General features: G+C 49.1%; 1 protein-coding gene across 1 annotated transcript; it reads left to right on the top strand.

The window, feature by feature from the left end:
* Positions 1-228: 228 nt before the first annotated feature.
* On the top strand, positions 229-12,071 carry LOC104165409 (plexin-B1-like; the record flags this gene model as incomplete). Its single annotated transcript, XM_009705032.1, has 17 exons — positions 229-417; positions 754-902; positions 1,301-1,401; positions 2,229-2,446; positions 2,644-2,822; positions 3,580-3,646; positions 4,221-4,367; positions 4,841-5,018; positions 5,970-6,073; positions 6,757-6,841; positions 8,041-8,207; positions 9,255-9,415; positions 9,664-9,811; positions 10,539-10,603; positions 10,694-10,769; positions 11,151-11,225; positions 11,750-12,071. Coding segments are annotated over 17 exons (2,214 nt in total), but the record flags the coding sequence as incomplete, so codon positions are not given.
* Positions 12,072-15,572: the final 3,501 nt, after the last annotated feature.

Here is a 15,572-nt window from a genome sequence, read left to right on the forward strand (position 1 = left end):
ATTTATAACTGTATTTAGGACCTGTACCATGCTGCATAAAGCTATAATCTAAATAATATGCAAGTGAATTTTTTAGCTTAGAAAATGAACTTCTGCGACGAATTCAGATGCGAGTCCAGTCAGAGAAGGAAAAAGGCTGCTTTCATCCTACAGTGTTGGTCTCCTTCATCTCCTCTGGAGTCATGGAATGCAGAGTTGTTTTTCATCCTGATTTGATGTGCTGTTCCACATCTGTTCCAGGGGGAAAATCTAGATCTGGCTATTTCCAAGGATGAAGTTATGGCTATGATTGGGGAAGGTATCTGTGTGGTGAAGACACTAACAAGGAATCATCTCTACTGTGAGCCTCCCTCTGAGCAGCCAGCTCCGCGGCACCGCACAAAGCGGGAGGGCACAGACTTGCTCCCAGAGTTCACGGTAGGGAATCAGCAGAACCACAAGAAATTCTGTCGTTTGTTAAAGCACAAGCAAGAAGTGGTGGAGGCAGGGAGTGGGATGGGAAGTGAAGGAGAGGCAGAAGCTCTAGTGGGGGACAAGGGAGGTACCAGGGGTGGCAAGGACCAGCTCTTGTTCTCAACTCTACTCTTATGTGCCAAACATTGCCTGAAGCAAATGGTATAGGATTCAGGAGTTGTGCTCTGGGACAGATTTGCTAGAGAGTTGTATGCTACCTGTACACATTGTGGAAGAGCCCTGTGGCTTTGGATTTCATCGCTGCACTGAGCTTATGTTGTGGCACATGCTTTCTTACAGGTACAGATGGGAAACCTGAACTTCCTCCTGGGCCGAGTGCAGTATGACACAGAAAGCCAGCTCACCTTCCCGCTGGAGGCACAGATTGGCTTGGGTGTTGGTGCATCCTTTGTGGCACTGATTGTTCTGGTCATTGTCTTCATATACAGGTAAGAAACTCTGGCATTGTATGAGGTCTTTAAGTTCCTCTGCAGCGTTCCTCAGTGGATATGGCCAAGCGTGTACATCCTGGGTCTAAACAAGGTCTCAATTTTCTTTATTTTGCGCCAATTCTGAGCCCCTGGTGGTGTTAGATGTGTGAGGCACGTTGCATCTGCTGGTCACAGCCTGCACAATGGTTCATTCAGAGCCCATACCTAATGGGTACTCCAGGAGACACATCTAGTTTATAGAACACTGTTTGGTATCCTGCAAAGATGACAATCAGTAGAAATCACCTCGCTACCAATTGCCCTGGCATCCTTGGCAGCAACACAACAGTTGGCAAGGACAATTCCTGGGCTAGGGCTAGACAATTTCCCCAGAGCAATTCTGCTTCTTATTGCAGGAGGAAGAGCAAACAGGCTTTGAGGGATTACAAGAAAGTTCAAATCCAGCTGGAAAATCTGGAAACAAGTGTTCGGGACAGATGCAAAAAAGAATTCACAGGTCAGTCACTGAGTTTCTAGGTTCTTGCAGCTTCAGGGAAACTTGAAGAACTACTCTCAGCCCTACCTCTCTTTCCATTCCTGCATACTTGTTTGGGTACAACAGAGAAGACAATAACTTTGTGCTGTGCTGGCACATTGAAACATACAGCCAAGTTCTTCCATTTTTAATTCTTCTCTTTAATTCAGAGCACAGTGATCTGTACGGACCCCTCTCATTCTCCAATTCATCCTCCAGAGTCAGATGGAGAGCTAAAGGTGAAGACAGAACACTTGGAGAGATCTTAAGGACAGCTAGCCCAGTCTTTGTGTAGGGCAAGTTGAATTACACCCCATGTTCTGGGCCCGCAAACCTTGTACTTCAGCTGCTTACAGCAGTAAGCCCTTGTGTGGGAGACCTGGGGTTCTGAAACTGTGAGGGTGACTTGAACTGTAATCTCCAACTAATGTGGGAAGCAGTGAGGAGCAGGAGATCTCTAATACTCTATCTCTAATGTAGGTAATGCCTGTAACCACAGGTCTGTGCTGAACAGTGGCTTCCTCTTTATAAAACTGGAAGCCAGTCCCCGACTGAATGAGAATAATCACCAGATTCACCTTTTGGTTGTGCCTTAAAGCTGGAAGTTTCCTCATGCAGTTTCTCCCAGTGTCTAGTCTAGTTTTAAATGTTCTAGCAGTAGGACCCCAATGTGCCTCTTCTTGACAGGAAACATCCTTCCTCTTCCTCAGTCACATCCTGCTGGCCCTAGTTTCTGCACCCATCTCATGCTTTGCACCATCAGTTGTGTGATCATGTCATCAACCTCATGGGCATTTCCATTCCCTCAGACCTGATGACTGAGATGATGGACCTCACAAGTGACCTTGTGGGCACAGGCATACCCTTCTTGGACTACAAGTCCTATGCAGAGCGCATTTTCTTCCCGGGCCACCGTGAGTCACCACTGCAAAGGGACCTGGACATCCCTGAATGCCGGCGGCAAACTGTGGAGCAGGGCTTGGTCCAGCTCTCCAACCTGCTCAACAGCAAGCTCTTCCTCACCAAGGTAATGTCCCTCTCTCTCTGCTTGCAGCCTGCTGTGGGGTCAGGGACACGTCACTGGCAGCTGGTGGCAGGAAGCAGGCAGTGTCTGTTAAAGTTCATTCCTGAACAGCTCCCTGCAGCACTTCTTCCAAGAGCCAGTAGCTGTGACTGCCTTATTTTCAGCACATTCACACGCTGGTTTATTTCTCTCCCCACCAGTTCATCCACACTCTGGAAATCCAGCGCACTTTCTCTCCAAGAGACCGGGCTTATGTGGCATCGTTGCTCACTGTGTCACTGCATGGGAAGCTGGAGTACTTCACTGACATCCTCAAAACACTCCTGAATGACCTTGTAGAGCAGTATGTGGCCAAGAACCCCAAGCTGATGCTGCGGAGGTGAGTGAGCCAGCCATGGTCCCACTGCTAGCTACCCGAGGGGACGGAGCCTTTCTGCCCAGCTGGCAAGCTGTGAAATTCCTGTGAGCAGGATAGCTTCATGGCATGGGCTGCAGCTGTAAGACCAGTGTGTGTCCAGACAACATGCATCAAACAGGAGGAAGCAGTAACAATGATACCCCTCTCTCCAGTCAGCAATTGGCAGGGAATATAGCAGGAAAGGTGTGAAAAGAGGAGGAAGCTGGAGTTGCCTACCCCAAATTCCTCTTCTTTTGAAGCTGCTGTATGTTAACTCTCTACTTGTGTTCATGTACTAGGGCTCTGCCAAGTCTGCTAATCTCACTTTGCTGTTTAGAGATCCCTGGGCTTGCAGTCACGCAGTGTTTGGAAGCCAAACCGAAATATCTCCTGTGTTTGGATCCCCATTAGCCTCCTGTCTGGTCCGTCCTTCTGATCTGAACAAATTTCCCTTGTTTGAGACCTACCAGAGGCTTTCCTCTGTCCCCTGCTTGCTTGTCTCTCCACTTCTGTAATTTGGTGCCTCCTTCAGGCTGAAAAGTGACTCAAGCGGTATTAAAAGCATTAACCTTAGTGGTCTCTAAAGTCTTTTTTTTTTCTTTTTTCCCTTCTCCTTCCTTTCCCTTGAATCCTGTATTATCATTTAGTGTGCTCTTTTCTCAACAGGAGTGATCTTTTTCTCCAAACCCCTCCCTGCTCTGTACTGTATTCCTCTGACCAACCTCATGTTCTCTTTCAGGACAGAAACAGTGGTAGAGAAGCTGTTAACTAACTGGATGTCCATCTGCCTGTATGCATTTGTGAGGGTGAGCATTTTGTCCCTTTGTGGTGTAGAGGGCCCAAAAGAGGGGAGACAGCCACAGCTTTGCTTTGTGCCTTGCTTGTAGCTGAAATAGTCGTCCTGTATTTCAGAGTGGGGAATGAGAGACCTGGGCTGTTCACTGGGGACAGGGACGCTTAAAGTGGCATTAATACCACTCATCATTTCCAGGATGTCTCTCCAGATCATGGAGGGCTCAGTGTAGCTCCTTTATCTTGAGGCAGGCTGGCCATAGGCTAGTCTGTGTGTGGGGAGGACCGATTCTGATCTAATTCCTTCCCTGGAGAGGGGGTGGCAAGGAGAGCCTCTCAGATTAGTGACGCGGAGGCAGAGCAATGCCTTGGTGTTCTGCATCCCCCTGGTAGGTGACCCCTGCACTTTCCCTGTGTGTGGGGCAGGAGCTGTCAGCAGAGGCTCTGTCGTTGCCTGCTGTGGCTTAGCTGCTGTATCCTCAGTTCTGCTCCTCCTCTGCTTGGGTGTCCATGTTTCCAAGCTGTTGGGCTCTGCTGGGAGGAGCAAACTGAATTCTCTCAGGTGAAACTCTTCCCTTTCTCTGCCAGGATTCTGTTGGGGAGCCCCTTTACATGCTGTTTCGAGGAATCAAGCACCAGGTGGACAAAGGGCCAGTCGACTGGGTGACAGGGAAAGCCAAATATACCCTGAATGACAACCGCCTTTTGAGAGAGGACCTGGAGTACCGGACTCTGGTAAGCACCACATCTTTTGTTTCCTCTGGGCTCTCTGGTGCTGAATGTCTCTGCTCCCATTATTGAGGCAGAAGTGCAGCATCTTGCTACTGTTTCCTGGGAGCCAAGTTTATCCCAGCAGCACAACTCCATAGGCGAGCAAGAGCTCTGCTAAATCAGGCACTTTTGCCCTAGGCTGATAGGAGCCATCACCACAGTAATCTGGTGTATGTGCTGTGCTCTGTGTCTAGAAATAAGGGGATGAAATTGCTGATGGGACATCGAAGCCCCTCCCCAATGCTGTTGAACTGGCTTCCACCTCTTGACACAAGACTGAGAACAGTGTTGAACATCTGTGATGTTTTCTTTTCTGAAACTCTTCCAGTGAAAGGACCAGCTGTTAACTTGCCTTAATGCCCAACCATCAAAGGTGTAAATGTGTCAGACGTAATCTTATCAGCTGAGTAGCTGTGACCTTTTCTTTTCTTCCCCAGACCTTAAATGCTTTGACGCAAGCAGGAGTTGCTGCAGGAGGGGCAGAGGACACCCAAGGGATTTCTGCGAAAGTGCTAGACTGTGACACCATAACGCAGGTGAAGGAAAAAATCCTAGATCAGATCTATAAAGGGACGCCATACTGTCACCGACCAGACCCAGACACCCTGGACCTTGGTGAGCAGAACTCCTTGGTGCCAAAACCCCGTGAGGAAGTGGGAGAGTGGTCATTTGCTATCTGTGCACAGCACCCTGGCGTGACTGACGTTTGTCGTTCTCTGCTGAATGATTGGACTCGACGATCTTAAGGGTCTTTTCCAACCTAAACGGTTCTGTGATTCTATGTGCAGAGTCACTGATGAAGAATCTTGCACTCTGGCTGGACCCAACAGGGCATGATGCAGGAAAGAGGCTAACAGCAAGAGGCAGGGGTGGGAAAGAAGCAGTTGGGTCCAGCCCCTTCCATTTCATGGTGTTCTCTGCCAGAGTTGGACTGTGGCAATGGCTTGGGCAAGGGGGGACACGGGGGGGGTGGGGGGGGAGGTATGGAGAATGTGTAGGAGGGAAGGATGATTTGAGTGCGGCACGGAGATGCTATAGTCATAGACTGGCTCTTCCTGCCAGTGAAGTGAATGGCAGCATCTCAGTAATGTATGTCAGGGAGGATTTTGCCCACGGTGGTTAATGAAAGCTAGAACTTACATTGTGAGGGAAACCACTCAGTTTTCCATCTTGTTCATTCTTTGGCTGCTGCTGAATAGTGGTAACATTTATAGATGAGCAGGTACTGGGGGAATAGTAGCTAATAAGGACTATGGGTGCATATGGGTTTGAATCACCCGCTTGAAGAGTCACAACCTGACAGAATTTGTAGGAACTTGGTGAGTGGAACTTGGGAGGCCGTGGGGCCACCTGTCCCTGTGCTCAGAGAGACTGTCCTGTGACTGTAGGACTCAGCATTGTTACAGGCATTTCCTCAGGTTATGTTATCTATGAAATAGCATGGGTAAAGGCTGATGAGGATCGGTGGGCATGTAACGAGGTCAACCAGGTTGAAGCACAGCAGACTTCAGAGACGCCTCAAATTAACAGTTTATCTTTCCATTTTCTGTGTTTCAATGGCTGTAGAGTGGAGATCAGGGCTGGCAGGTCATCTGATACTGTCCGATGAGGATGTGACATCTGTTGTTCAAGGAACTTGGAAACGCCTGAACACTCTTCAGCATTACAAGGTCAGACCTCAGTCTACCGTTGCCTTGTCTCTTACTTCTACACACTGTGATAGTCTATTTGTGGCTCTGGCTCCTGGTGGATCACTGTCAAAAGGTTGGAGCATTCTTGCAGCAGCATATTCAGATTTAGTCAGTGCTGTGGCCTGCACTGTGAATTCAACAAGCATAGTCCCATCCTTAACCTGTGCCTGAGATGCGGGCAGGTGTAGTTCTTGGAAGGAGATGCACAAGTTCATGCCTGGTGGCTGTTGCAATGAAGGCGATGCTGCTGGATCTGTTAATGTTCCAGTCCAAATCGGTTAGTAGGTGATGGCGCACTGATCTGTGAAGTAGCTTCTAGGAATGGAAAGAGGAGTTTGGGTTTTTTAACTACCTTGCACCAATGTGTCATATCTTGCACCAATGTTATCCCTTGCTGCAACGCGTTCTAGATGTGAATGACCTCAGTCCCTGGGTATTATCATCTTTGTTGTACTTTGCACATCAGTTTTTCAATGATACAAACAAGATTCTCCCACAATCAGGAAAGAGAGTGATGGTGCCCAAAATTCCCTGTTTCTGCCCCTATTTCTAGTAATGGTATAGTATGTTCGGGTCTACGAGCACTTGCCTGTTGTGCTGATGAGAAACATGCCATTTGTTTTGAATTGAGTTTTTTTTAATTTTTTTTTGCTTGCGTGCAGGTGCCCGATGGAGCAACAGTAGCACTGGTCCCACGCCTGACCAAGCATATCCATAGGGAGAATCAGGATTACATCCCAGGAGAGAGTGAGTTTGATGTCCTGTTCTCATAAAATGATTTTATAGCACTTGCCAGTTAGTGGGACAAGTCTCTTGCCACATCTCCAGCTTTATGTTGCTATAGGAGGCTGATACATGATTTGGACCCTCATAGGATTGTCTGGAAATGGAAGGCTTGGGCAGGTGAGATGAGAGAAAAGCAAAAGAGTGTAAGAGCAGAGGAAAGCAAAAGAGTGTAAGGGCAACAAGGCTGGTGAAGGGCCTGGAGAAAAAGCCTTATGAGGAGCGGCTGAGGGAGCTGGGGTTGTTTAGTCTGGAGAAGAGGAGGCTGAGGGGAGACCTGATCGCCCTCTACAACTACCTGAAAGGAGGTTGTAGCGAGGTGGGGATTGGGCTCTTCTCCCCGGTAATTAGCAATAGGACGAGAGGAAATGGTCTCAAGTTGCGCCAGAGGAGGTTCAGGCTTGACATTAGAAAGAACTTCTTCACCGTTAGAGTTGTTAGGCATTGGAATGGGCTCCCCAGGGAGGTGGTGGAGTCATCGTCCCTGGAGATGTTCAAAAAACGTTTAGATGTGGCACTTCAAGACATGGTTTAGTGGACATGGTGGCATCAGGTATACGGTTGGACTTGATGATCTTTGAGGTCTCTTCCAACCATAATGATTCTATGATTCTATGAAAGCCAGGCTGGGCATGAAAATGCAGGATAAGCAGAGTTCTCTAGTTCTGACTCTCTAGGGCTGAGCACAGTCTGCAACTTGTAGGAATCTGAATACTCTCAGGTGCTGAGCGTGGGCCGAGAGTGGTGACGGGACACCAGGCAGTTACCCTGCTGCCTGGCAGAGCAAATGGCTCCATGGATACTCCTGTGGTGCAAGGGGCAATAGCCACAGGCTGCAGCTTTACAGGTTCAGACTGGACATGGGAAAAAAATCTCCTTCAGCAGAAGAGTGGTGCGGCCGTGGAACAGACCACTGGGGTGGTGGTGATGGATCTCTGTCTGGGGAGGTTTCTGAGACGTTGAAGGTTTTGGGCAGACAAAGGCAACCCGTTCTAGTGCTAGCAACAGTTGTACTCTGTGCAGAAGGCTGGGTAGAGGCCTCCAGAGGTTCCTTCCCATTTGTGTCTCTATCATACTGTGAAATCTTGCTTCCTTGGGCCTTACCTAGCCAAGTTCTACTGTGAGAGAACTGACAGTCATCTGTAAACAATTGCTTGTTTCAGAAACACCGATGCTGGAGGATGCAGATGAAGGTGGGATCAAACTTTGGCACCTGGTAAAACCAACAGAAGAGCCAGAACTGCCCAAGCATCGGCGTGGGAGCTTAAGAGATCGGGAGCGAGCCAAGGCAATCCCAGAGATCTATCTGACACGTCTACTCTCAATGAAGGTGAGAAGCAGCACAGATTGTGTTGTGCTTGGGATCTTGCCTGCCTTCATATCCCCTGGCAGATTGCAGGGATGTGTATGAAGATGAAGAGCCCCTTTGCCTTGGTTGATGCACATGCTGGTTGTTTCCCCTCCGATCCCAGCACTGCAGTACCAAAATTCTACTAATGGGTTAAGTTTTGCAGAGCCTCTAGGAGACTGAGAAATGGTTTTATCCCTGTGTCCACCCATGTTTGGTTTTTGTGCATCCCACAGAAAAAAGCAGGTACCCTGTGCTTTGCAGCAAAGTTTCTTTGGTAGCAGCACTAGGCTGCCGTGTCTGTTCACCTTCCACCCCACCCAGGGCCAAGAAAATACGACTGACCTGCTACCTGCTGCAGCACGATGATGTTAATAGTACACACCAGCCATGTACAGATTCAGCTGTAGTCATAAATCAGGCATAGCGCCTGCTCACATTCTCCTTTTTGCTTAATTCCAATGTCATTGTTAAAAAAATTGACCCAGGAACTTATCCTTTCTTGAGAACAGAGCAGAGGGACCAGCTTTTGGCATTCAGGTTCCCCAGCACTGCCCAGCTTGCAGTAGTACCATTCCTCAAGAGACAGCCCAGGCACTTTGCCAGGCAGCGCCTGTGCTCTTCCCACATTTACTGAACTTCCTTTTGCTGCTGAGCAAACCCCTTCTTGTTCCTGTCCAGCTGAATAGAGCTGCTGGCAGCCAGCAGTCCCTCTCCACTAGGCACTCCCTACGTTTCAGTCCTGTTCCATCATGTTGAAAGCCCTCTCCCCTGTAACGATCCCCTTTGGCTCTGAGTGCATCTGACTCCCCTCTGCATTTTGCTTTGTTCATGAGGTTCTCCCTGGCCTCTGTTCCAGAACCCACTGGGGCCTCCTTTCTCCTTTGCTGCTGCTCACTGCAGTGGAGGGGAGGTGGCTTTGGACCAGTGAGGGGAGGCTACTGAGCAGAAGAGGGTAACCTCTCAACTGCGTCAGGCCTGAGCTCTCCACTCTCTGCCTGTGCTGACTCTGTCCTCGGTTCTCCACAGGGCACTCTGCAGAAATTTGTGGATGACTTGTTCCAGGTGATCCTCAGTACCAACCGCCCTGTCCCTCTGGCTGTCAAATACTTCTTTGACCTGTTGGATGAGCAGGCAATACACTATGGGATCACGGACCCTGAGACCATCCATATCTGGAAGACAAACAGGTACAGTGTTCCCATGGGCCCCAGAGGAGGCACTGCTAAGCTGTCTAGAGCTGATGACTTACAAAGTGACAGCCACCTTTCCCTGCTGAGCAGGAGCAAAATGGGAGTGCAAGGCAGCAGAGCGTCATGTGAAAAGCTGGTTTTGCTGGGAGAACAAAGCTGAGAGATGCAGTAATGTGGAGAACATCTTTCAGTACTGTAGCTGCTACCATTGCTGACACCTTGTTGCACTTCTGTCTTCTTTGCAGCCTGCCCCTACGGTTCTGGATCAACATCATCAAGAATCCCCAGTTTGTTTTTGACGTGCAGACGTCAGATAACGTGGATGCTGTGCTCCTGGTCATTGCGCAGACCTTCATGGACTCCTGTACAATAGCTGACCATAAGTTAGGGCGGGTAAGTACATAGGGAGAAGGGAGCATGGTTGCCACAGACAGTTGAGCAGTGCTGCCCCAGGAAGGCAATGATGTTTATGGGCACCACTGGGACAGCAGGCCAGGCCTATCCTTGCTCCCATGTTCCACTGGAGAGAGATGGGGACTCCTGGGAAGAGAGGAGGCAGGAGCTGATTTTATTTAGCATACAGAAGAAGTTGTTGAGGGGTGCTCTTTATTTACAGCTTGCAGGTACTTGGGGGACAGAGGTAAACTCTAGTTGGCTGTGGCAGACAGTGTAAGTCGCAGGATGCATCTTGGGAGATTCAGGTTGGCCATTAGAAGAACTTTTTAGCACCACTACTCACCCTGTGCTGAGGGTGGAAGTCCTGCACAGGTCACCAGAGATGGGATGGGTGGATCTCTGGAGGATTTCAGGAATCAGCTATGCAAAGCCATAGCCAGTGTGATCTCATACTGGTGATCACCCAGCTCCAAGTGGAAGACTGGACTAGGGATCCCAGAGGTCCCTTCACCAACACATCTTGTGGTTCCTCAGACTGCATTGCTAGAAGGGAGCCTGCTACTTGAAGTGCCTCTCCATGCAGAGGACAAAAAAGAAAAAAAAAATAAAAATCCCCATCCCGAATGAATGACAGAAAATAGCGGTGATGGTGTTACCAGCTAAGGTTAGTCCACAGCATGATGAAGGAGCTTTTTGTAATCAATTCTGATTTTGGATGTTCAAGGACTCTCCAATCAATAAGCTGCTTTATGCCCGGGACATTCCTCGCTACAAGCAGATGGTGGAAAGGTAAGCAATGAATGTGAAGAGTCGTAGTTTAAGCAGTAAGAAGGAGGCTAGGAGGAGCAATACGCTAATTGCTTGTGTACCACTGTATAGGTATTATGCGGACATTCGTCAGACCATCTCTGCCAGTGACCAGGAGATGAACTCTGCCCTGGCTGAGCTATCACGGGTAAATAAAATTATTTCAGAAGTCAACCTGGCCCCTCACCTGTGCATCTAAGAGAAAGTTGGTAATGCAAAGATGAGATATTCCAGCTGAGTGTGCAGTTCTGCTCAGACATACTGACTGTTCCCAGTGGCTGCTCTGCTTTGTTGGCACCACAAGCAGGGTGAGGGTCTGCCCAGCTAGCGCTGAAGAGAGAAGTGTAGTCAAGGACTCGGGCCAAGGAATATCTGTGACTTTTTCCTTTGCTAGGAACTACTGGTGAATTCCCTTTCCTGTTGCTTTGTGCAACAGGCACATTTCCTAATGAGTTGTGAGGACGCAGAATTTAGAAGAACAATTATTAGGTGTCTCACAGTTTTGTCTAACTTCCTCTCTCATATTCAGAATTACTCAGGTGACCTCAATTCCCTGGTGGCTCTACATGAATTGTACAAATACATCAATAAGTACTATGACCAGGTGAGTGTGTAGCAGGTACAAACATGCCCTTCTCGTTTTACCATCCAACCAAAAAACCTCCAAAAATTAATGATTAAGAGCAGCTGGACTATTACAACACTGTGTATTGTTTCACTGGCGTGCGTAACTTCCATGTTATAAGTTTGCTTTCTTCTTATCAGAGAGGGAAGGAGGAAATCACAAAAAGGACTTATCTCTAACTTGGAGGCTGTTGGGATTTCATGTGTGTGGTTTTTTTTTTTTACTCCAATATCCAAATACTGAAAAATGAAAGGGAGTTAGTTCAGATTCATTTACTAAAGATATTTTCAGGTGAGACATTCTTTTTGCACTATGAAGTTTATAAGTTATTAATATGAATCTAGAATACTTTCGTGGTTAATTTGAGATGAATTACTACATACCCACTCTAGTCTTGAGCATGCTGGATTCCAGCCTGGGGCTCTCCACTATGCACGGAGTTGAGCTCGTTGACAGTGTTGTGCGCTGGAGAAAGGCCGCCAGTGAGCTCTGTCTTGTTGCAGATCATTACTGCCTTGGAAGAAGACCCAACGGCACAGAAGATGCAGCTCGGATATAGACTACAACAGATTGCAGCAGCTGTGGAGAATAAAGTCACGGATTTGTGACAGGCGCAGACAGACTGCTCTCCCCTAGCTGAACGGGGACAGTGCTTGTCCTAGCGATACACAGGGTGTCCTGCTGCCATTGGAACCAGACTCTCCAGGGAACCAGCGGGTGACATGAACAGGGATGGCCAAGGCAGTACAAAGTACAAGCGTCCTTGCATCTCAGAGAATATTTTTTTACAGCTTTTTCTTTATAAAAGCAAAACAAAACAAAAAACCCACAAACTTTGGTTTTCCTCTGGCAGACTGTCAGGGGGACCACACAGCTCCTTCCTACAGATGTGACGTGAACGTGCCAAGTTTCCAAACAACGTTGTTGAAGAGCCAGGCAACAACACTGAGCACCGTGTCTGTGGAGTCCTCGGCCTTGCACGGATGCCCTTGCCAGTGCTGGGAGACTCCCCTGCTGCAGCTGCTCACTTCAGCGGGGATGCAGGAAGCTTTCCCCAGGCTGACAGCTGTGCTAACCTCTGTCCCCAGCTAGCGAGCACTCCTGCAGCATCCCACCCGAGAAACTTCCTTGCAGCAGTCCCCACTGGTTCTGGACGTTGGATGTCGAAAGGAGAGCATCTGATGGTGAAGGTCCCTTGCTCCCCAGTGTTCTGGTCTCTGACAGCTCGTGCGCGACACCGGCTTGGATGTAACCTGTTCACCAGCATGCGCGCTTGCCCAGGGGCCTACTGTAAACGGACAGCACCCCCTCACCCCTTCCCTCAGGACAAACTCGGCATGTGAGAGTGGCTGCCTGGCTCGCCTCAGTCTCCACTGACCCAGCTCGGGATCTGTCTTCCTGGTTCCCTGCGGTCAGAGGTTGCCCTGCTCTTTGGAAAAGCACAACAAACGCCTTGTGCCACTTCCCCTTCCTCCGGTGTTTAGCTGTTCTGCTGCTCTGAACTGGACTTGTAAATACCCTCAGAAAGTTAATGTATTTAAATGCTAAAGGAGAATGTTTAATTTTGTGGCTTTGAGACAAAGCTTTTCTTGGAGAAGTATCTCTGTGCACTTCTACTGACAAACGTCTGTCAGCACTGGAGCAAAGTTTTCTCCACTGCTTTGTCTGCAGGGATAACTCGTAGATGTCTCCATTGTCGTAACAGCAGCTTGCTTTTCCCCACAGCTCCGTTCAAGGCTTAGCTGTGTGCTCTTCTCTTAGGCTTGCCTTACACCTTACTCACAGTTTTGCTTCCCAGACTCCTGTTGTGGCATGTAGAAGGGTTATTGGGTGAGCTGTGAACTTGAGGAAGCCATGAAGCACAATTGTGTTGTTCCCAAGGAGCGCCAGGTGTCCTGCAAACAGGAATGATTCGCGTGAGGGAGGAGAGGCTGGAGCAGGCACAAGCACAGCTGCCAGCTGTCACTGGGCAGCTCCGTGCAGCTCCCTCCTCGGTTCCTGCGCCTTGTGAACAGAGTACTCTGCCCTTCTGGTAGCTGATTCCTATTTATAAAGGTGTCCTACTCATTCTCACACCCCACTGCTAATTCCACGTCCTGCGTGCTGCAGCAGGTAGACAGGTCCGACTCCTCTGTCACTTCCCTGAGGTGGTGATTGTGCAGGCCAGGAGGGACCAGAGCTAAAACAGAGCAGGATCGTGTCCCTACCTCTCTTTACATTGCATACAGCAGTAGTGCTAGGCCTGTCAGATCAGCCTCGTGGCTTTGAGCACTGTAGAGTTGCAAAACTGTTCCCTGAGCAATCTAACAAGAAGCTAATGCTGGCTCTTCCTACAAAGCCAGCTCTCTCCTGTGACCCTCTCTCAGCAGTATTCACAGGCACTCTGGTTGCCCAGAGCAAAGCCAATGTCCCTGTGCCAGCTCCTGCTCCCATCCTGCTGTCGGGAGCAGCAGGTGAGCTGGCTGGGGGGGGCAGGGGGAAAGTTTGCCCCTCTTCCCCCAGGTGGGCACCAGTTTGGGTCTTGCTCCTGCCTGACCACCCATTTCCATGAAACTTACGGCAACTTAGCATCTGGGAAACTTCTGTCTTGACCAAATCTGATTAAATCAGCCCAAAAAAAGCTGAGTGGAGGAAAAGACTGGCAGGTGGGAAAAAGCAGACACAGTGCACATTAGTAAAGCCCATTCCCTTAGGAATCACATCCTGCAGTTCCTTGGTTTGAGGCGGATGCAGGTATAGTGGCAGAGTAGCATTGTCCCCGTCTGTGTTGACGGAGGGATTTTCTGCCCCAGGCAGCAAGGTGTAGTTTGTGGCCCCTCCAACTTTTGCTGAGTGTCTGCCAGGAGCCACGGGCTCTCTGCTGGATTTATGGCTCTGCAGACTGTTGATGTCTGCCCCTATTTTTGCAGAATTATCTCTGCGCTTTCCCAGAACAGGGTGGCTTGGGGCTTGATTCTGAAGCCACCTCCTGTTGGCAAAGGGAGGAGGATTGATGGCTCATGGAATCGCGGTGACAGGAGTCCCAGGTGTCTCCGCTGAGAGCGCAGCCTCTGCCCGTTTGGCTGACTCAGGCCGTAGGGTAAGTGGGCTCCATGTCCTCTTTGCTTCTCAGTCGTGCCCCTGGATGTTGGGAATGATCTGCTTTCCCCAAGTCTATCTGTGAAAGTCTGCTTTTATTAGAGCAATAATGAAGAACGTAGGTGACCGACTTATTTAACACCTTCAGCTTGTCCTTGCATAGCTGGACAGGAGGCACTGCCCAGCACAGGTGCAGTGAGGGTGGGAGGCTGGCAGTGTCCATCTCTTCCCATCCGTCTGTCCCTGGAGTTCTAGGTACCGGCATCCTCCTCGCCTGCGGACACATGCTGAAGGCCCCTCGCTGGGATCAACTTGGGTGTTTAGGCATGGCCCCTCTTCTCTCCGTCCGTGCCCCTCTCCTGTGGCAAAATCCCTTACTACGACAGGGTTCTGTTGCATTTAAATTTGCACAAAACAGTTTTTATTATGAAATTCCCTATTGCGGGGAAGACTTATTTATTTAATCATCACAATGCTTCCAAGTTTCTTCTGGTCTCTGCCTGATTCCATGACCAGCTTGTCAGACACTCCGGAGACAGATGTTCCTTCTCAAGGACAGAGAATCCTCTCTGGAAGTTCCTGTTTTCTCACTGGGAGCAAGTTCTGTGGGCAGCAGCTAAGAGTGCCCTGCCCCAGCGACCATTCCCCTTCCACGAGACACAAGTGCAGCAAGGGGATGTCGCTGCTTTAATCATATTCTTGGAAAGGTGATGCTCTTGAATGGCCAGGCATTAAGATTTATTTAGTACTGCGATCAGAGAAAGAAACTTGCTTCCACCGTGGTCTGGATGAAACACTGAGAACTGATCAGTATTAAGATAAATGTCCGTTAGTGTATTTGAATGTCTCTCCTGTTGGCACAACTAAGAGTAGCTGTCACTCAGACGACGTAGATGTGAGACTGCTTGCTTTCATCTGTCTGGTGGCAAACGTAGGCTGTACCTGGAAGCGTTTTGGGGTTTTTTTGGTAGAAATGATGGCTAACTCTTTTTTTTTAATTAAAATAGAGGGTTCTAGGATGCTGCTGACTCGGTGGAATGCCATTTATTTTTCAGGCTATGCCCGAGTTGCAGCAAGATGCTGCTTTTTTTGGTGCCTTTCTTGTCGGGATGATTCTTTCGGTTTCCAGAACACCCAGTGCGTTTGCTCGAATAGTGCTTTTCCTGGTCCTGTGTCCTGGTGCCTCTGCCCTCTCCCCGCCTTGTGACTTGGTGTCTCTCTGTCTGTTACGGCATGGCCTGACCGGCA

This window comes from Cariama cristata, unplaced genomic scaffold (genome assembly GCF_000690535.1).
Source record: "Cariama cristata isolate BGI_N322 unplaced genomic scaffold, ASM69053v1 scaffold37217, whole genome shotgun sequence".
In the NCBI taxonomy this organism is placed as follows: domain Eukaryota; kingdom Metazoa; phylum Chordata; class Aves; order Cariamiformes; family Cariamidae; genus Cariama; species Cariama cristata.